The following is a 21,902-nucleotide window of genomic DNA, read 5'->3' as shown; positions in this document are numbered from 1 at the left end:
ACGCTACGCACTTCAGCAATCAGTAGTCCCGTTCTGTGAGCTTGTATGGCCTACCACTTTGTGGCTAAGCCGTTGTTGCTCCTAGACATTTCCACTTCACAATAACAGCGCTTACAGTTGACCGGGGCAGCTCTAGCAAGGCAGAAATTTGACGAACTGACTTGTTGGAAAGATGGCATTCTACTGCAAATGTTTGTGGGCTCGATTTTATACACCTGTCAGCAACGGGTTTGGCTGAAATAGCCGAATCCACTCATTTGAAGTGGTGTCCACATACTTTTTGGCCATGTAGTGTACTTTTCATCAGACCCGGGTCAAATACACATATCAAATACAGAGCACTCTTTCTCTATCCCTCCCAAGCAACACTAAGGAAAAAGAAAGGTGGTAAGTTACATAGGCATGTTTCACACAAAGTACAGTATGTTGGATGGATGACTTGAGGACTAACCCACAAATCACTGACTTGTATGGCTTGGTTTTATTGACTGTATTAACAATCTTTTTTAATTATATTTACAAAGTGGTTTGTTTCATTTACAAATGTGTTTTCCTCCTGAGAAAGATACCTACTCAGTATGTCATTGTCTGGTAATATTTGCATGATAAAGTCAGTACACCAAGCAGGGTTGGGGTCAGTTCCACTCAAATTCCGGTCAATAAACCCAGTCGGTATTAAATAGAACGTAGCGATCCTGTCCGATTGTGGGGAAAACAACCTGTGGATACCTAGGTTACCCCATATCAAACCAATTTTGTTGTTGTCTGCTTGTTTTAGTTAATTCCAAAACTACATTTAAGAAAAGTACAACATGTCTGAAGATTACTTTTCAACATTGCCTGCTCTGTAGCGTTCTCACTACTTACACCATGCCCAAACGTCCGCGTGCGCCGTTGTGCGCAAATTGATTTTGTGCCCCCACACCAAACGCGATCACGACACGCAGGTTGAAATATCAAAACCAACACTGAACCAATTATATTAATTTGGGGACAGGTCTAAAAGCATTAAACATTTATGGCAATTTAGCTAGCTAGCTTGCAGTTGCTAGCTAAATTGTCCTATTTAGCTAGCTTGCTGTTGCTTGCTAATTTGTCCTGGGATATAAACGCTGAGTTGTTATTTTACCTGAAATGCACAAGGTCCTCTACTCCGACAATTAATCCACACATAAAACGATCAACCGTGTCGTTTCTAGTCATCTCTCCTCCTTCCAGGCTTTTTCTTCTTTGGACTTTATATGACGGTTCACATCTAACTTTCATAATAAGGTGTATTACCACAACCGACCCACCGACCTCAGTTCATCTTTCAATCACCCACGTGGGTATAACCAATGAGGAGATGGCACGTGGGTATATGCTTCTATAAACCAATGAGGAGATGGGAGATGCAGGACTTGCGTCGTGTTCAGCATCACAAATAGAACTGACTTCTATTTTAGCGCTTGGCAATGCAGACGCTCGTTGGTGCACGCGAGCAGTGTGGGTGCAATGATTGAATAACATGTATGTGTAAATGTATTTTGCAACGCTCGCGCACGCGACAAAAGCGGTGTGGTCAGCATGTTACAAAAACTTCCGTCATGCACCTTTTCATGACGATGCTAGCAGCCACTTGAGTGAGTTAGTGCTAGCTACCAACCGGATCATTAAGCTAGCCAAGATCAACAACACAAACAAAAGGACTATACAGCTTCAAGTAGTGGGTGGAGTTACAAAGGAGTTACAAACAGACTGTACTAAACAAGTTAAATGTCTTACCTGTGATTCAATGTTTTCCTCACACGTAGCCTACTTGGACACCGCGTCTCCACATTTCCCGCTCTCCCACACCGAATAGACTGAAGCCACAGGGCTCTTCTCGTAGGCTCTATTTCCCTACGTGGCAGCATTGCGAACCGTAGGTCGGGATTTTTGACCTGGCTACATGTACTGTACATTGAACAACAGCTTTTCAGCATGTTCTGTTATTTCTGTATAACAAAAAATCAACAACGAAGTTGCCTCTTTTACAATGGGGGTCAATAGGAAAGAATTTTGGTTTTCCCAAATTTGTGGCTGTGGTCGAGGGGAATTCCTTATTATTACGTGAATACCGACTGTGACTATTCAAAAAGTAAACGAAATTCCAATTCGGAATATCAGTGCACTTCCGGAATTGACTGGAAATTAAATGGAATTGACCCCAACCCTGACAACAAGTACTGCAACTTACAGTATGTAGTAAGTTGATTTGTCATCGAATGTAATTGTTTGCACCAATGAGAATGCATGATTTTATTCCAGTCTAATCTCTGTGCATACTGAATGGACATCAGACTCAATAACGTGATAACATGGTATTGTATTTCAAACATTGCTTATGTCAGACGCATCGTCACATAGGTGAAATGTTGAACTTTGGTTTATTCCACTAACTCATGAACTATTAAATGGATAGTTCACCCCAAAATCAAAGTTTGTCAGAGGTTTTCACATCTCAAAACTGGTCTGTAAAAACTGGAGTTCATGCCATCTGTTTTGTTGATCCTGCTACATGAATTATAATAAATCTGTAGGCTTTTATTTTTTTATTTATTTTACCGTTATTTTACCAGGTAAGTTGACTGAGAACACATTCTCATTTACAGCAACGACCTGGGGAATAGTTACAGGGGAGAGGAGGGGGATGAATGAGCCAATTGTAAGCTGGGGATGATTAGACAGCTGTGATGGTATGAGTGCCAGATTGGGAATTTAGCCAGGACACCGGGGTTAACACCCCTACTCTTACGATAAGTGCAATGGGATCTTTAATGACCTCAGAGAGTCAGGACACCCGTTTAACGTCCCATCCGAAAGACAGCACCCTACACAGGGCAGTGTCCCCAATCACTGCCCTGGGGCATTGGGATATTTTTTAGACCAGAGGAAAGAGTGCCTCCTACTGGCCCTCCAATACCACTTCCAGCAGCATCTGGTCTCCCATCCAGGGACTGACCAGCTTCAATCCCATATGACTGGAAAAGTTGGCAACAGATTGGCAATAATGTTATATAGTAGGATCTACACGGCATAACAGATTGCATGGGATATGGATGAAATTGGAGTGGTTTTTACTGAAGTGGCATCAGAAACGGAATCTATACACATCATGCCTCAGAAAATGGCCAGATAGAACAAGTCACCCATAGTTTCAGAATATATGTGTATGTTGGTATGGTTCTGTGTGTGTGTGTGTGTGTGGGTGTGTGTGTGTGTGTGTGGCTGATTCCACTCTCTTCCCTCTGTGTGTAGATGGTCAGAAGAAGAGGATATGTTTTCAAGTCACTCTAAGTACAGTAACATCCCCAAATGCATGGAGGCTTTCCAAAAACAAATACAACTAAATATTACATTTAAATATTAACTTTAAAGGCTTGCACGGCTTCCAAGGCTGGCCTCTTCCCAAAATGACATGTTTTTTTATTTTATTTTATTGTGTTTATTTTTTCTCTGTTTCAGCCTCAATTTAGTTTGGAAACTGAGGAAGGGGTCATGAAAATGACTGGCTTGCGAACGCATTTGGCCCATGACATTTTTAGGATTAAAGAAGTTCCGCCCTATTTACCTTGTCACTCATAGGGGGTGGGGTTTGTTTTGCAGATAAAGTGGACGAGGTGTCACCTTCCCCGAATGCCGTGGACGTGAAGGTGGCCACCATTAAGCCTCGCCCCTCCAGCCGCTGTTTGGTCACGCCTACTGACATGAATGTAAGTTACTCCACACAGTATAATATATTCCATTTAGCAGACGTTTCTATCTAAAGCATGGTATTGATCAATACTTAGTGTGTCGTGGACATGTTAAACTCTAACCCTACCCAACTCTGGTTTACAGTCCATGTACGACCGCCAGGGTGTTGTGGCAGTGGTACCACCCACCATGCCAGGCAGTCCTAGAGGGGGGGCATTCCTGGGCATACTTGCCAAGGGTGGCACCATGAGGAGACAGAAGTCCATAGGTGTGTGTGTGTCTAATGTATGGCCCCACTTTACTATGATTACCGTTTCCAGAGAGTAACTGGCTTCATTAAATATGATGTGAACAAATTAGAGTGATCCACTTGCCAAATTGTGCTCTGAGGCGACAGTATTATAACCCATTACCCATACACTGAAACCACAGTCGATGATGAAGCAATAGTATTTCATAGAAACTAATTCTATCCATGTTCCATTCAATTCATCACGCCACTCAGAGCCAATAGTAGCCCAAAGGCAGGTCTGTGTGTTATGACTGCACTAGCTTCAGTAGCTAGTAACTTCAGTATATGCAGTAGCTTGAGCATACTTTGTAATATTTGGAACATAGAAGGCAATCCTCACACCTGACCCATAGACAACTTTCTCAAACTGATTACAGAATTTAAAAAGTTAAGTGAACTATCCAAAAAATGTATCTCGATAAGAAAGATGAAATGAAATAGAATCACACATGTACAATTGACAGATCTCTCTTTCTTTCTCTCTCTCTCTCTCTATCTCTCATTCTCTCACTTTATTTCTCTCTCTCTCAGGTATAACAGAAGAGGAGAAGACGCTCCTCACCCCTCCCCCACTCAAGTTCACCCGCAGCCTCTCCATGCCCGACACGTCCGAGGACATCCCCCCTCCCCCGGCCATCTCCCCCCCGTCTCCCCCCTCCTCCTACAACTCTCCATCCATCTCCCCCACGCCAAGGGGCTTAGGCACCACCCGACCGGGCCTCACCCTCAACTCTGCTGGAAAATGTTCCAACACCACTATCCTTGGCAACCGCATGGTAGATGTAGGGACACTAAGGCGAGGTTATCACCGCCAGAGCTCAGAACAGTACGATAGTAGAAGCCGAGGACGGGCACCCGTGCCCGAGAACCCGTACTCGGAGGTGGGCAACAAGGCGCTGTACGTGCCTGCCAAGCCGGCGAGGAGGAAGGGCATGCTGGTCAAGCAGCCCAATGTGGAGGACAGCCCAGAGAAGACCTGCTGTGCCCCGCCCTCAGACTCTATTTCCATGCCGACCACACCCACTGAGAGGACCTTCTCGTCCATTCCCATCCCCACCATCATCGTCAAGGAGCCGTCCACCAGTAGCAGTGGAAAGAGCAGCCAGGGCAGCAGTATTGAGATCGAACCCACCACGCCCGAACACCCACCCTTAACGCCCGGGGCAGGGGGCAGGGGGCTGAGGCTTGAAGACCCCATTGTCAACAATCCCTTTGCGGCTGCCATCGCAGGGGCAGTGAGGGACCGGGAGAAGAGGCTGGAGGCGCGGAGGAACTCGCCAGGCTTCCTCTCCACCGACATGGGGGATGAGGACTTGGGAGACCCGGCCCAGTGCCTACGCCAGTCCAAGTCTATCGATGAGGGGATGTTCAGCAATGACGAGCACCTGCAGAGGATAATGGCTCCCCCGCCGGCCGCCACCCTGCTACGGTCCCAAGAAGGGGGTGATCGTGGGGGTAACGTGACAGACTTCAACACCCCTGAGCCCACCCAGGTGGTGAGGGAGCCCCTGACCGCGCGTACCGGCCAGTACCCCAACCTGGATAGCCCCGTCAGTCTCCCGGCCACTCCGCCCCAGACCTACAGCTCCAACGGAGGAAGGGACTACCTGCACCCCGTCACAGGTAAGGCCCTGGACCCTAACTCGCCCCTCGCCCTGGCGCTGGCGGCCCGGGACAGAGCCATGAAGGAGCAGACACAAACAACCATGGCGACACAAGCCCCACCCCCTTCTCAACCTCAACCGCTCCCTAAGAGCGATGCCCCCCAGTCCCTCCCTCCCAACCCCCACAAACCTGGCCTCAATCAGCCCCTCTTCATCGATACCAAGCTCCGCTCCAACACCGAGACAAGCTTCGCTACCTCCACGACAACCCTGGGGCGAGGCAGAGGGGTAGGCCTGAGGAGGCAGATGACGGAGCAGAAGTACGAGTCGGATGGAGTGAGGGAGGAGAGGCAGCAGGCGGAGCAGGATGCCGGGCTGCTGATGGTGCACACCAAAAACAGCCCAGAGGGGGAAGACAGGGGGCAGGAGAACACACCAACCCAGGACAACAGTATCCCCAGTGAACTGAGAGACCCCAACCAGCCAAACCCCCACACCAACTGCCACAGTACCATGCCCCTGCCCCCTGTGCCGCGGGGGAAGAGCATCACGGCTGGGGGGTCGGTGGACGAGCCAGTCAAGCTGCCCTTCCGCATGCCCCCTCCCCCGCTGGCCTCGGTGGACATCGAGGAGGTGGAGGAGTTTGTCTTCTCCGAGCCCTTGCCACCACCACTGGAGTTCGCCAACAGCATCGACATCCCTGAGGACCAGGCAACGGCCATCGCTGAGTTGCTCAAGCAACGGGACCAAGAGAGACGCAACGGGATGGGGGACAGGGGGCCAAATCCACCCCCATACTACACCCACGGCCCACCCTCTGTCGGCCAGTTCCGACGGGGAAGCGGGATGTCCAATTGCGTGCCCCCACCCTCCTATCCCCCTCCGACCCCTGACGGTGGCTTTAAGCAAGGTGTCACTGACTCAGGCATCGAGGAGGTAGACAGTCGCAGCAGTGGAGACCCCCATATGGAGACTACCAGCACAATTTCCACAGTTTCCAGCATCTCTATACTGTCGTCGGAGGGCGGGTACAACAGCGCCCTGGAGAACACTTCCATGGTTTATACTGATGGCCAGGCTTACCTCGATGACCGACCCCCCGTTCCCCCCAAGCCCAAAAACAAGCCCATCATCAACAAGAACACTGCACTTTACCACGACGTCCTCATGGAGGAATCCCTGGACTCCTTCGGGGTGCCCCCTCCTGTCCCTCCTCCTCCACCCGGGTCCATGTCCCCCCCGGACCTCCCCAGGACCCCCTCCCATCGGTCGTCCAAGCTGTGGGGCGAGCCCCCGGAGCTAAGGAGCCCACCCACGTCTGACCCCAAGGCCACAGTTATCAATGAGTTGAGCTCCATCTTATCACAGATGTACCGGCCCAAACAGGGGGACTCCTTCGACTCACCCACCACAGGGGCCAGGGGCGGCTTTGGAACTAGGTAACACATAAATCTACCTTACCTTTGACCTTTAACACTTACGCTGACACATCTCACCTTTGACCTTTAAACAAACCCCCTACCCTCCATCTCCAAAGAGCCAAGCTACGGGCATTAAGAATATTAGATGGTCTATATCTTCTCTTTTTATATATCCATTTGCTGATCAATTATTCCCTCTAAAACAGCGAGAGAATGAGCTGATGTGTTGCTAAGACCAACCAATAGTCATTTGGGAACATAAGCCTAGCTAGCTACTGTCATCGCTTTAAAGTGCTAAAGGTTTTCCAAAATCGGTCTTCGATGTTATCATGGCACCACACTGCCAGGTCTCTGACCCCCTCCCTATAGGCTGTCTCATCATTGTTGGTGATCAGGCCTATCACTGTTGTGTCGTCAGCAAACGTAATGATGGTGTTGGAGTCGTGCTTGGCCATGCAGTCATGGGTGAACAGGAGGTGGACGGAGCACGCACCCCTGAGGAGCCCCAGTGTTGAGGATCAGTGTGGCAGATGTGTTGTTGCCTACCTTTACCACCTGGGGGCGGCCTGTCAGGAAGTCCAGGATCCTGGTGGGAAAGGGCAGTATGGAGTGCAATAGAGATTGCGTCATCTGTGGATTTTTTGGGGTGGTATGCAAATTGGAGTGGGTCTAGGGTTTCTGGGATAACGTTGTTGATGTGAGCCATGATCAGCCTTTCAAAGCACTTCATGGCTACAGATGTGAGTGCAGGTTACCTTGGTGTTCTTGGGCACAGGGACAATGCTGGTCTGCAGACTCGGTCAAGGACAGGTTGAAAATATCAGTGAAGACACTTGCTAGTTGGTCAGCGCATGCTCAAAGTACACGTCTTGGTAATCCTTCTGGCCCTGCGACCTTGTGAATGTTAAACTGTGTAAAGGTCTTACTCACATTGGCTACGGAGAGCGTGATCACACAGTCGTCCGGAACAGCTGGTGCTCTCATGTATGCTTATAGAAGTAATTTAGCTCGTCTGGTAGGCTTGCGTTACTGGGCAGCTCGCGGCTGTCCTTCCCTTTGTAGTCTGTAATAGTTTGCAAGCCCTGCCACATCCGACGAGCATCGGAGCTGGTGTAGTAGTATTCAATCTTAGTCCTGTATTGTACGCTTTGACTGTTTGATTGTTCGTCGGAGGGGATATCGGGATTTCTTATAAGTGTCCGGGTTAGAGTCCCGCTCCTTGAAAGCGGCAGCACTACCCTTTAGCTCGTGGGGATATTGCCTTTAATCCATGGCCTCTGGTTGGGGTTTGTACGTATGGTCACTGTGGGAACGACGTCCTCGATGCACTTATTTATGAAGCCAGTGACTGATGTCGTGTACTCCTCAATGCCATCGGAAGAATCCCAGAACATATTCCAGTCTGTGCTAGCAAAACAGTCCTGTAGCTTAGCATGTGCATCATCTGACCACTTCCATATTGAGCGAGTCACTGGTACTTCCTGCTTTAGTTTTTGCTTGTAAGCTGGAATCAGGAGGATAGAGTTATGGTCAGATTTGCCAGATGGAGGTCGAGGGAGAGCTTTGTATGCGTCTCTGTGTGTAGAGTAAAGGTGGTCTAGAGGTTTTTTTCCCTCTGGTTGCATATGTAACATGCTTGTAGAAATTAGGTAAAACGCATTTATGTTTCCCTGCGTTAAAGTCTGCGGCCACTAGGAGCGCAGCCTATGGATGAGCATTTTCTTGTCCATGTGACCTAAGAGGTCCAGACAACTTTTTGGTAAAGAATACAGTGATGAGTAATAAAACTGTCTCCTGTGATAAAATTAAGGGCACTAAGAAAAACGGCATCCAGAGGTTTAAGAGTAGAGGCAGCTGCACTTTGATAAATAGTATCCACATAATCAAGAACAGGTAAAGGTTGACTGCACAATTGCCTAGAGAGAAACAAGATATTCTTCTGTTCCCTATGAGAAATACATTTCAATTCAAGAAGCTGTATTTATTTATTGGCATGTGTTAGGTTTTTATTTTGACAGATAATACAAGAGGGTTCCCTGTAGCTTTGAGGTCTTTCTGGGAACTGTTGGGTCTAATAGATTAATGAGTCCTCAGTGTTTGACTATGGAATGTGTTAGAGCCAGAAGGGAGAGTGTGGCCTATATAGCTACCTGGTTGGGGGGGAGGAACGATCCACCAGCCTAGTGAGTAACTTCTCCAGTGTTTGTGTTTTTTTTTTAGAGGGTAGATCAGCTTTAATATTGCAGTCTTACTGTGGCTTCTACCACTGTAATTGTCTGCATCATTTCCAATCCCCCATATATATATTTCTGTATATATACAGTACCAGTCAAAAGTCATTCAAAAGTCACCAGTCATCACTCATTCAAGAGTTTTTCTTTATTTTACTATTTTCTACATTGTAGAATATATATTAGTGAAGACATCAAAACTATGAAATAACACATATGGAATCATGTAGTAACCAAAAAAGTGTTAAACAAATCAAAATATATTTTGTATTTGAGATTCTTCAAAGTAGCCACCCTTTGCTTTGATGACAGCTTTGGACACTCTTGGCATTCTATCAACCAGCTTCATGAGGTAGTCACCTGGAATGCATTTCAATTGACAGGTGTGCCTTGTTAAAAGTTAATTTGTGGAATTTCTTTCCTTCTTAATGCGTTTGAGCCAATCAGTTGTGTTGTGACAATGTAGGTGTGGTTTTCAGAAGATAGCCCTATTTGGTAAAAGACCAAGTCCATATTATGGCAAGAACAGCTCAGATAAGCAAAGAGAAATGACAGTCCGTCATTACTTTAAGAAGGTCAGTCAAGAATATTGCTTGGGCCAAGAAACACGAGCAATGGACATTAGACCGGTGGAAATCTGTGCTTTCGTCTGATGAGTCCAAATGTGCGATTTTTGGTTCCAGCTGCCGTGTCTTTGTGAGACGCAGAGTAGGTGAACGGATGATCTCCACGTGTATTTCCCACCATAAAGCATGGAGGAGTAGGTGTGATGGTGTGGGGTGCTTTGCTGGTGACACTGTCTGTGATTTATTTAGAGTTCAAGGCAGACTTAACCAGCATGGCCACCACAGCATTCTGCAGCGATACACCATCCCATATGGTTTGCGCTTAGTGGGACTATCATTTGTTTTTCAACAGGACAATGACCCAAAACACACCTCCAGGCTGTGTAAGGGCTATTTGACCAAGCAAAGTGATGGGGTGCTGCATCAGATGACCTGGCCTCCACAATTACCCGACCTCAACCCAATTGAGATGGTTTGCGATGAGTTAGAACACAGAGTGTAGGAAAAGCAGCCAACAAGTGCTCAGAATATGTTGGAACTCCTTCAAGATTGTTGGAAAAGCATTCCTCATGAAGCTGGTTGAGAGAATGCCAAGAGTGTGCAAAGTATCAAGGCAAAGGGTGGCTACTTTGAAGAATCTAATATCTAGAATATATTTTGATTTGTTTAACACTTTCTTGGTTACTACATGATTTCATATGTGTTACTTCATAGTTTTGAAGTCTTCACTATTATTATTTCCCCCCCCCACACCTTTATTTAACCAGGTAGGCCAGTTGAGAACAAGTTCTCATTTACAACTGCGACCTGGCCAAGATAAAGCAAAGCAGTGCGACAAAAACAACAACACAGAGTTACACATAAACAAACGTACAGTCAATAACACAATAGATAAATCTATGTACAGTGTGTGCAAATATAGAAGAGTAGGGAGGTAAGGCACTAAATAGGCCATGGAGGCGAAATAATTACAATTTAGCATTAACACTGGAGTGCAGATGATGATGTGCAAGTAGAGATACTGGGGTGCAAAAGAGCAAGAGGATAAGTAACAATATGGGGATGAGGTAGTTGGGTGTGCTATTTACAGATTGGCTGTGTACAGGTACAGTGATCGGTAAGCTTCTCTGACAGCTGATGCTTAAAGTTAGAGAGGGAGATAAAAGACTCCAGCTTCAGTGATTTTTGCAATTCGTTCGAGTCATTGGCAGCAGAGAACTGGAAGGAAAGGCGGCCAAAGTAAGTGTTGGCTTTGGGGGTAACCAGTGAAATATCAAATTGAATCAAATCAAATTTTATTGGTCTGCTGGAGCGCGTGCTACGGGTGGGTGTTGCTATGGTGACCAGTGAGCTGAGATAAGGCGGGGCTTTACCAAACATAGGCTTATAGATGACCTGGAGCCAGTGGGTTTGGCGACGAATATGTAGTGAGAACCAGCCAACGGGAGCATACAGGTCGCAGTGGTGGGTAGTATATGGGGCTTTAGTGACAAAACGGATAGCACTGTAATAGACTACATCCAGTTTGCTGAGTAGAGTGTTGGAGGCTATTTTGTAAATGACATCGCCGAAGTCAAGGATCGGTAGGGTAGTCAGTTTTATGAGGGTATGTTTGGCAGCATGAGTGAAGGAGCCTTTGTTGTGAAATAAGATGCCGATTCTAGATTTAATTTTGGATTGCAGATGCTTAATGTGAGTCTGGAAGGAGAGTTTACAGTCTAACCAGACACCTAGGTATTTGTAGTTGTCAGAACCATCCCGAGTAGTGATGCTAGTCGGGCGGGAGGGTGTGGCAGCAATCGGTTGAAGAGCATGCACTTAGTTTTACTTGCATTTAAAAGCAGTTGGAGGCCACGGAAGGAGTGTTGTATGGCAATGTAGAAAATAGTAAAAATAAAGAAAATTCTTGAATGTGTATATAGGGAGGTAGAAGTTGTAAATTGAATTTATTTTTACTTTTTTATATATATGTGTGTGTATATATATATAATATATATATATATATATATATATATATATATATATATATATATATACACCACAATACTTAGCCTTCTACTTCCAGCTTATACATACAATGTACATTATACAGACACAATATATTTTACATTAGTTATCTTTTTTTGTTTGTTTTTAGTCCCACCTTCCAGCTACCCTCAACCCCTCCCATATACATCTGAAGACCATCCATTTTTTATTTCTAATTGCCATATATTTTTCAACTGTGCTGTGATGTTTCACAAACCTTTCTATTTTCATAGTTTCTACAGATTGTAAATTAAAGATACATTTTTTTCAGTATTATTATATTATTGATTGATTGACTATGACTTTTCAAATCAACCAGCAGTGCTATTTGCAGAGTTAGCTCCAGGTAATTCTTCAGCCATTCCTGAACCTGCAACCAAAAGGAAGCATATGGCCAGTACCAAAACAGGTGATCTAATGATTCTTTCTTTTCACAGCAAAATCTGCAGAGGTATTATGGTTGTATCCCCCATGTATATGACATTCTATTGGTTGCAAGAATTTTGTATAATAATTTAAACGAACAAAATTCAAGTGTTTAATCCAGTGTTGTTTTGTGTATCAGTTCATAAACCATGTGCCATGGAATCGGTACATCGAAAATCTCTTCCCAACTATTTTGCAACCTGTTTGGTTCAGATGTATTTTTTTTGGTCCTTAATAACATCTTAAGGATTGGCCCATTTTTCAATTTTCACCTAAAATGACATACCCAAATATAACTGCCTGTAGCTCAGGCCCTGAGGCAAGGATATGCATATTCTTGGTACCATTGGAAAGGAAACACTTTGAAGTTTGTGGAAATATTAAAGGAATGTAGGAGAATATAACGCATTAGATCTGGTAAAATATAATTCCAAGAAAAAAAGAAAAACAAATGTGTACCATCTTTCAAATGCAAGAGAAAGGCCATAATATATAATGCCAGCCCAGGTGCAATTTAGATTTTGGCCACTAGATGGCAGCAGTGTATGTGAAAAGTTTTAGACTGATCCAAAGAACCATTGTATTTCTGTTCCAAATGTTGTATCAAGACTGCCCAAATGTGCCTAATTTGTCATGTTCAAAATTGTGCACTCTCCTCAAACAATAGCATGGTATTCTTTCACTGTAATAGCTACTGTAAATTGGACAGTGCAGTTGGATTAAAAGGAATTTAAGCTTTCTGCCGATATCAGATTTGTCCATGTCCTGGGAAATGTTCTTGTTACTTACAACCTCATGCTAATCACATTAGCTTACATTAGCTCAACCATCCCGCAGGGGACCCACCATTAAATTAAACTTGTATACTTTTTTATTTATCACAAATTTCTTTAACCAATTTTGGTCTTCATTGCAAGGTCGACAGACAAGGTCCTTACCTTCTCCCCCTTCCACTTGCCTCCTCCATTTTTGCGGTAATGCTGCAATCAGTTGGATGTCATTTTGGATAGAGCAGACATTTCCATATATTTTTGCTAACTGCATGTGTGACATAACTCCACCAGTCCTATTTATGATATAATTTACAAAGATTATACAGTTGTCTTTTTTCATTAAATTTTATATTTTTTTTATCAATTAGTATATTTGAGTTTAACCATAATATTTGTTTTAATATTTGTTCTGTCTTTTCTGGTGGATTAAAGTGAAATTGCAACCAGCTTTCTATGGCTTGTTTTTAAAATAGCAGTATTTTGGAGATGATTTATTTTTCAAATAATGGAAAGTGAGAGGTTGTAATCTGAATAAAGGGAAAAAGGCCATTCTTGAACACGGGGTAAGCCATTCTTACTAATCTGCTAGAGAACCCGTTTGGATTTAAGTAAAGCTTTTGTATGACTGAAGCCTTTAGTGAAAGGTCAAATGCTTTAATATTTTATAATTTCTGCCCTCCGAGTTCATATTCATTATATAAATATGCCTGATTAATTTTGTCTGGTATGCTGTTCCAAATAAAGTGGAATATATTTTGCTCATATAATTTAAAAAACAAGTCATTAGGTGTAGGCAGGGCCATAAGTAAATAGGTAAACTGGGATATGACTTAAGAGTTAATCAGGGTGATTATTCCACAAATAGACAGGTATTTTCCTTTCCACGGTAGCAATATTTTATCTATTTTTGCTAACTTTTTGTTAAAATGTATTTTAGTGAGATGATCTATTTATTTCAGGATATAAATACTTCTCCAGTGTTTGCAGATCTGTTTGTTAAAACTAGGCCTATCCCTCCAATGGACTGACCAGAGCTTCCTTCCACTATATCGCTTACAGCTGGTTCGCCACATATCTGCAAACACAGAAGAGATAAGGGCTAAGGAAAGGTTGGAGGTGAGGGAAGAGTCAGGTGTTTGGGACTGGCGTATTCTACCCATTTCAAGCTGATCGGAATAAGTTGAACCAATGATATGGACCGAGTTTTCCATAGAACTTGTTTTATGGGAAACAGATTCACTACACAGTGTAGGTTAAAGGGAAAGATGGCACGGTCCTGTATAGTACAGCCTGAGGGAAGGAGAGAGATCATATAGAACAGTTGAAGTGAGGAAGCGTGTGAGGGATTAGGTAGCAGAAGGGGCAAGGTGCCCTGTAGCTGAGCACATGGAGCAGATGGATATGAAAGAGAGGGTGGCCTATATTATCTGTCCCTCGCTCTCTCTGTCTCATTCTCGGGCCTTCCATCTCTCTTTATGTCTCTGTATCTTTCTCTCTCTGTCTGTTTCTTTTTGTCTCAGTTTCTCTCCCCACTCTCCCCCCCCTCTCTCTGACTTAGACAGGTTCATAAGAAACAGTCTCTCTCCGTCTTAAGCATTCAGCACAGCAGAACCAGCCCAGATGAACACCACGACATGAAGGATTTGCTCTCCCTCCTTTTTAGCATTCTTACATTTTTCCTTTCACTTTATCGCCGTCTTTTAGGTTCACAGATTAGTGCGCCAGCGAGCGAACGGGGTTGCCTAGCAACGAGTTGATGAGAGCAGCCTTGAGGCCCGCTGGAGTGATGTCAGTCCGATTATAGTGTGTGGGGGGGGGCTAACCCTCAGTAGAGTTCAGTGTCATCACAGTGTGCACATCCACATCATGTGCAACATCCATTACTAGGCCACAGTTACATAACATTTCAGAGTGGGGGATTGTGTGTGTGAGTGCATGCAGAGCGGGGGATTGTGTGTGTGAGTGCATGTGTGAGGGTGTGTGGTGAGACGGAGCAAGAGTCTCTTGACTGTTTTTGTGTGTGCATTCGTGTGTATATGCATGTGTACAGTACAGTATATCTATAATGGTTAAATTCACTGCACTAAGTTGAAGCATCCAGTACTACTCTGTAGAAAATGGCTCCGATGATGTTGTGTATGATCTCTAATGACACAGTCAAAGCAGACCCATTTATATACAGTAAAACCATTCCGCTTCAGGGCTGTTATATCTACTATGGAAGGTTGGAGCGATAGCTTGGTCATTAAACTCGATACGCAAGTAAGTCAGAAGGTATCATTTCTGCTTTCATTGCTGGATAATGTTTGGTGTGTGTGCGATGTGTGGTCCAAGGTATGTTTTGCTCTGTCACAGTAGGCTATTGATACCCTCATCCCTCTCCCACCTCGTCAGCCTGATGGTATTGATTGTGATCACAGGTTTAACAGCAAAGTATTGATCAGTTACAAATGGATCAGTGTGTCAGATAACTTTTATTATGCAAAGCTGCTCAAGTGCATCCATGGGTCATGTACAGTACAGGGGCATGCACAGTATATGTGAAATGGACCAGACTGTGACTGTTAGATGAAATTACGAGATTTGACCTCTGTTCTGTGAAGTGAATTTTTAGTGTCCCATCTTCACAAGAAGGTTATCACGCTGGAGTGAGTTGTCCGTTTAGAAGGACATATGTTCATTCACTGCATTTTGTCACATTTTCTGTCTCACTTTTTTACCCTTTTTGTATGTGTGTGTGTGCGTGCGTGATAGTGTTTGTGTCTCCCCATGTGTTTTGTCGTTGTCTCATCTTTTCATGTGTCCTCTGTTTCACTCCATTCTCCTTACTCCATCACGATGACTGCATGTGGAAAAGCTGGTGCTGAAAAAACAAGCTGTAAGTTTTACCCATGGTGCAAAGTGCTACAGGTCCAGAGGGGGGGGACTGAGTGCTTTCACTTTGGCCCAATCCATTTGGGCCAAATAACGCCCTTGCCCATTTCACTTCCCCTCCCTAACTTCCCTCAGGGTTATCCATATAGTACAAGGGAAAGAGGGGACAACCAACCTGGTCATCAAGGGCTGCTGTGTCTTCTGGTTTTGTCTATACTTAGGAGTGTAATTACGGTATATTAATTGACTTCTACACATACATTAGTCAACGAATTAGCAGGCATTGCAGCCCTTCAGAGCCCGATCAGTATGGAACCACAGAAGGAAGTTTAGAGGGGGAATTGAATGAGGGTGTTAATCTGAATTGAATGGGGCATAGTTGTGTGTGTTATTGGGGGTGATGGTTTTCCCTGTGTGTCCCTGCTCTCACTTCATACGCCTCTTCATCCATCTCCCCATCGATCCATCACTCCAACTGGTGCTGCACAAATCTCTGTGGTCTGTAGGGGACTGATAAGTACACTACACACGACTACACTGTTCCAAAAAATATTAGATTGACATTAGATTGCATACCAGATCTAGGTTCTCTCTTCTGTCCCTCTTGTGTTGTCAAGCCCACTGCATGTTTGTGTTAGGTATATTGTTTTGTGAGTCGAGGATACTGTGATGCTGATGCCAGATTGTCAAATGGTATTCTTCTGGAATGAACTGCTGGATATGAGAGTAATAACCACTTTATAATGATTATTCCCAGCAGAGCTGACCTCAAATACTGTATAATCCTCTTCCTCGATATGCTGCATTGTTGTTCTATTTAGAGTTCAACTACCAAAAGACATGCTTGTCTGAACGCATGCACATAGATGAACTCTCTCAACGCTCACACACACACACACACACACTCTGAGATAGAGAGTGAATCACATTAGGACATGCTCTGTGGACTTAGTGCTGCAAGCTTCCCTCTGGCCCCTCGTGCAGTCTGAGTTTTTTTTCTACATGCTATGTTGTGTGTGTGTTCCTGGTTATCTGCGTTCTTCTTGTAAACATAGTTATTGTTACTGTTTTGTTAGACTTCAGTGCAGCTTTTGACATTATCGATCATAGTCTGCTGCTGGAAAAACGTATGCCTTTACACCCCCTGCTATAGGTCAGATGCCACAAAGAGGGACTTAGGAAAATAACAATTGGCTCAGAACAGGGCAGCACGGCTGACCCTTAAATGTGCGCAGAGAGCTAACATTAATGATATGCATGTCAATCTCTCATGGCTCAAAGTGGAGGAGAGATTGACTTCATCACTACTTGTTTTTGTAAGAAGTGTTGACAAACTGAATGCACCAAGGTGTCTGATTAAACTACTAGCACACAGCTTGGACACCCATGCATACCCCACAAGACATGCCACCAAGTCCAGGACAGACTATGGGAGGCGCACAATACTACATAGAGCCATGAATACATGGAACTCTATTCCACATCAGGTAACTGATGCAAGCAGTAGAATCAGATTTAATTAACAGATAAAAATACACCTTATGGAACAGTGAGTACTGTGATGAGACACACACACAGGTACAGACACACACACACAAACGCTAGCACATGCACTACACACACACACACACACAGTACATTGTAATATTGTTGTATGGTGGTATTATACATTTTGTACTGTAGATATTTAGTGGTGTAATAATGTTATATGATGTACTGTTTTATTCTTTGTTTTAACAATCTCAAAAAAGTATACTTTAAGATTTTTTTTGTAAATATATTCTTGCATTTTTTACTGTTTAGCTCACATAATATAATAAATGTAGCCAAAACTAATGTAGCCATTAATAAATGCATTTCTATAGCTTCAAAAATATTTGTTTAAATGATGAGGGAGTGCCAAGATGTAGTCACGGTGGCTTGAACACAGCGACTCCTACATATATACTCCTCTAGTATACAGTGCATTCGGGAAGTATTCAGACCCCTTGACTTTTTCCACATTTTGTTACCTTACAGCCTTATTCTAATATGGATTAATTAAAACAAAATCATCATCAATCTACACACCATACCCCATAAACAGGTTTTTAGACATTTTTACAAATGTATATTTTTTTTAAATAAATACCTTATTTACATATGTATTCAGACCCTTTGCTATGAGACTCGAAATTGAGCTCCGGTGCATCCTGTTTCCATTGATCATCCTTGAGATGTTTCTACAACTTCATTGGAGTCTACCTGTGGTAAATTCAATTGATTGGACATCATTTGGAAAGGCACACACCTGTCTATGTATGTAATGGATTGGGGGAAGGGTACCAAAACATTTCTGCAGCATTGAAGGTCCCCAAGAACCTGTCCTCCATTCTTAAATGGAATAAGTTTGAAACCACCAAGACTCTTCCTAGAGCTGGCCGCCTGGCCAACTGAGCAATCGGGGGAGAAGGGCCTTGGTCAGGGAGGTGACCAAGATCCAAATGGTGACTCTAACAGAGCTCCAGAGTTCCTCTGCGAAAATAGGAGAACCTTCCAGAAGGATAACCACCTCTGCAGCACTCCACCAATCATGCCTGGCAGAGTGGCCAGACGTAAGCCACTCCTCAGTAAAAGGCACATGACAGCCCACTTGGAGTTTGCGAAAAGGCACCTGAAGGACACTCAGACCATGAGAAACAAGATTCTCTGGTCTGATGAAACCAAGATTGAACTATTTGGCCTGAATGCCAAGCGCCACTTCTGGAGGAAACCTGGCACCATCCCTATGGTGAAGCATGGTGGTGGCAGCATCATGCTGTGGGGATGTTTTTCAGCGGCAGGGACTGGGAGAGTAGTCCGGATCGAGGGAAAGATGAACGAAGCCAAGTACAGAGAGATCCTTGATGAAAACCTGCTCCAGAGCGCTCAGGACCTCAGACTGGGGTGAAGTTCACCTTCCAACAGGACAACAACCCTAAGCACACAGCCAAGACAATGCAGGAGTGGCTTCGGGATAAATATCTGAATGTCCTTGAGTGGCCCAGCCAGAGCCCGGACTTGAACCAGATCAAACATCTCTGGAGAGACCTGAAAATAGCTGTGCAGCGACGCTCCCCATCCAACCTGACAGAGCTTGAGAGCATCTGCAAATAAGAATGGGAGAAACTCCCCAAATACAGGTGTGCCAAGCTTGTAGTGTCATACACAGGAAGACTCGAGGCTGTAATCACTGCCAAAGGTGCTTCAACAAAGTACTGAGTAATAAAGGGTCTAAATACTTATGTAAATGTGATATTTCAGGGGATTTTTTATACACTTCTAAAAACCTATTTTTGCTTTTGTGTTATGGTGTATTGTGTGTGGATTGATGAGGGGAAAAAACGATTTCATCAATTTTAGAATAAGTCATTTACAAAATGTAGAAAAAGTCAAGTGGTCTGAATACTTTCCGAATTAACTGTAACTAGCTACCAAGAAGCCATTTCAGGCTGTCGATCAAGTCAGAGTAGCTATAGCTTGTCTGTTTTAGCTGTTATGCCTGCTGACAAGGTTGACAGACTTTAGAAAAGCAAGCAATTACTAAATATACTGAATAAGACTCCCGTTCCTTTAAATCTTTACCCAGATTTTAGCAGAGATGCAAAGAAGCATATTTAGTTTCTTTAACAAAATAACCACCAGTCAGGAGGATACAGACAGCTCAAGAGGTACGCTTAAATATGCAGATAAATGTACATATTTTTTACACAAAATGTATCATAATGATTATGGCTCTAGATTGCAGGAACAAGCTTTTTCAGGAGTTTGAAAAAAGCTAAATTTGGACTGCCTAATTGGTAAATAGTAGACTGTAAAATACCAGTGAAGTAAAGTATGGTTTAGGTAAAAAAATCCACTGACAACACTGCACCCTAGTGGCTCTTTCAAGTATTTCAGTAGAATTCTGTGCTTAGATCAGTAAGATACTTTATGTTCATGAACCTTCGTGTTTATTTTGAAAGCTCTCAGCGATCCCCACTTCCACACCAAGCCTCAGCAGGTTTACCACACGTCAAGGTCAGCAAACACTACATCCGTTTTACACCAGCCAGGTCTGAATGCACACACACACACACACACACATATCCTGTAGTGGGGGGTTGGTTGTGAGTCACATGTGGAGGGGGAGGAGTTTGCTTCTTGCTAGAGGTTTTTATCTGGCCAAGTTTCTCTAGGTTGCCATGGTCTTCTGTGGTTGCCATGTTCTGATCATTATGGTCTGGATTAGTTTGGTACAGCCACTCTATACCATAGTTCATCACTGTGCCATATGTATGTTAGGTTCTCATTATCTCTCTTTTCTCCCTCTATTTTCTCTCTCTCTCTCCAGCTCTCCAGCCTCAGGAAGCCAGCGGAACTCCAGCGTGTCCTTCAGCCTGCCCCCCTCCTCCTGCACCCCTCCTTCCAGCCTGCCCTCTCACCTCTGCAGCCCCCCGGACACCTCGTCCCTCTCCTCGCCCCCCTGCCCCTCCTCTTTACCCCACTCTGCCTCGGCCAGCCTCAGCGACCTCTTCAGCCTGCCCGCCCCACCCATGGGGAGTGCGAGTGGCTTCGGCAACATGGGTGGTAGCCTTGGTGGAGGGTCCTCTTGCGGTGGCTCGCGCTCCCCCTCGCCACTCACCCTATTGCAGGCCGTAGCCACCTCAGGCAAGCCCTTCGCCTCCAAGCCCGTGGAGCTGTGGAGCAAGCTGGACGTGGCCGACTGGCTGGACAGTCTGAATTTGTCGGAGCATAAAGACGCCTTCCTGGACAACGAGATCGAGGGCGCCCACCTGCCCTCGCTGCAGAAAGAGGATCTGATTGACCTGGGGGTGACGAGGGTGGGCCACCGCATGAACATCGAGAGGGCCCTCAAAATGCTGCAGGACAGATAAAGCCAGGGGGTGTGGATTTATCTGAAACACTCTCTCCTACCTGTTCTCCTTTTCTGTCTGGCACGATTTAGGACTCGGCCTTTGACTCCTCCCTTCCTGCCTCGACTCTGTGGTGCGTTTGTGTTTGATCATTCCCATTCTGCTTCCCGAGTATCAAGGGATGTCGGAATCCTGGAGAAACTGCATCAATCCAGAATGGAGAAAAAGTGGGAAAAATCCTGCATCTTTTTAGGGATGCTCATGTCACCACACTTTGGAATATTCTTGAAACGTAGCCCTCAAACACTTTGAAATACTGATAGAAATCCAACCTGGACATTTTTGGAATACTAAAGACTACAACTCCCAATTTGCTTTGGAATACTCAATACTTTTTCAAGCTCCCACAGTGCGGGTGTTTGAAACCAGCTGAGCTGGTTGGCGCTCCTTTTCTATCTTTGCTAGAGTTTCTTCAGAGAATATTTCTTCACTAGAGTCAAACCGTGGGTTATGTTTATGGATGCATCTGACGTTGTAGAGACATTTGAAAAACATTACAAACGAGAACCTTTGCAGAAATGTTTAGCTTAATCCTAAACCATATCACTCGCTGCAAGCAAATACACACACACGCACACACACACACACACACACACACACACACACACACACACACACACACACACACACACACACACACACACACACACACACACACACACACACACACACACACACACACACACACACACACACACACACACACACACACAGATATCCGGCGATGGCCTTCTCCTGAGAGAGAGAAACATACTGATGTGTTAGTCTTTTCTAATGCATGGCTGGAGGGGCTCTACTGTAGCAGGCACCACTGTCCCCTTCACATCCCTGTTCACTGTGGAAGGTGTGTGTATTTGCGTTTTGTCAGAGACATGTTTGTGAGGCGTGTGTGCGCACACTGTGGGAGATTTGTTAAATGGGTTTTAGAAAGACATGAGTGAGAGTGTAAGGCCTAGATTCAATCAAATCAAGCGTTAAGCGGTGCTAGCCGACGCCCACACAGCAGATGTTTTGGCGGTGTCGGAAGTGTAACTGT

The 21,902-nt window shown here is 44.6% G+C and overlaps 1 protein-coding gene across 1 annotated transcript in view; it reads left to right on the top strand.

Annotated features, from left to right (window-relative positions):
- LOC115202831 (SH3 and multiple ankyrin repeat domains protein 2) overlaps positions 1–21,020 on the top strand; it is a 246,326-nt gene extending 225,306 nt beyond the window's left edge. Inside the window, exons 20-24 of the mRNA XM_029766886.1 lie at positions 364–387; positions 3,628–3,734; positions 3,862–3,985; positions 4,541–7,052; positions 20,284–21,020. Of these exons, the coding sequence (XP_029622746.1) occupies positions 364–387; positions 3,628–3,734; positions 3,862–3,985; positions 4,541–7,052; positions 20,284–20,827 (3,311 nt within the window). The 3' untranslated portion in view covers positions 20,828–21,020. The remainder of the gene's footprint in view (positions 1–363; positions 388–3,627; positions 3,735–3,861; positions 3,986–4,540; positions 7,053–20,283) is intronic.
- Positions 21,021–21,902: the final 882 nt, after the last annotated feature.

The sequence above is a fragment of the Salmo trutta genome, chromosome 12 (assembly GCF_901001165.1).
Source record: "Salmo trutta chromosome 12, fSalTru1.1, whole genome shotgun sequence".
Classification (NCBI taxonomy): domain Eukaryota; kingdom Metazoa; phylum Chordata; class Actinopteri; order Salmoniformes; family Salmonidae; genus Salmo; species Salmo trutta.
The sequence above is the reverse complement of the archived record's forward strand: the minus strand, read 5'-3'. Positions and strand labels throughout refer to the sequence as shown.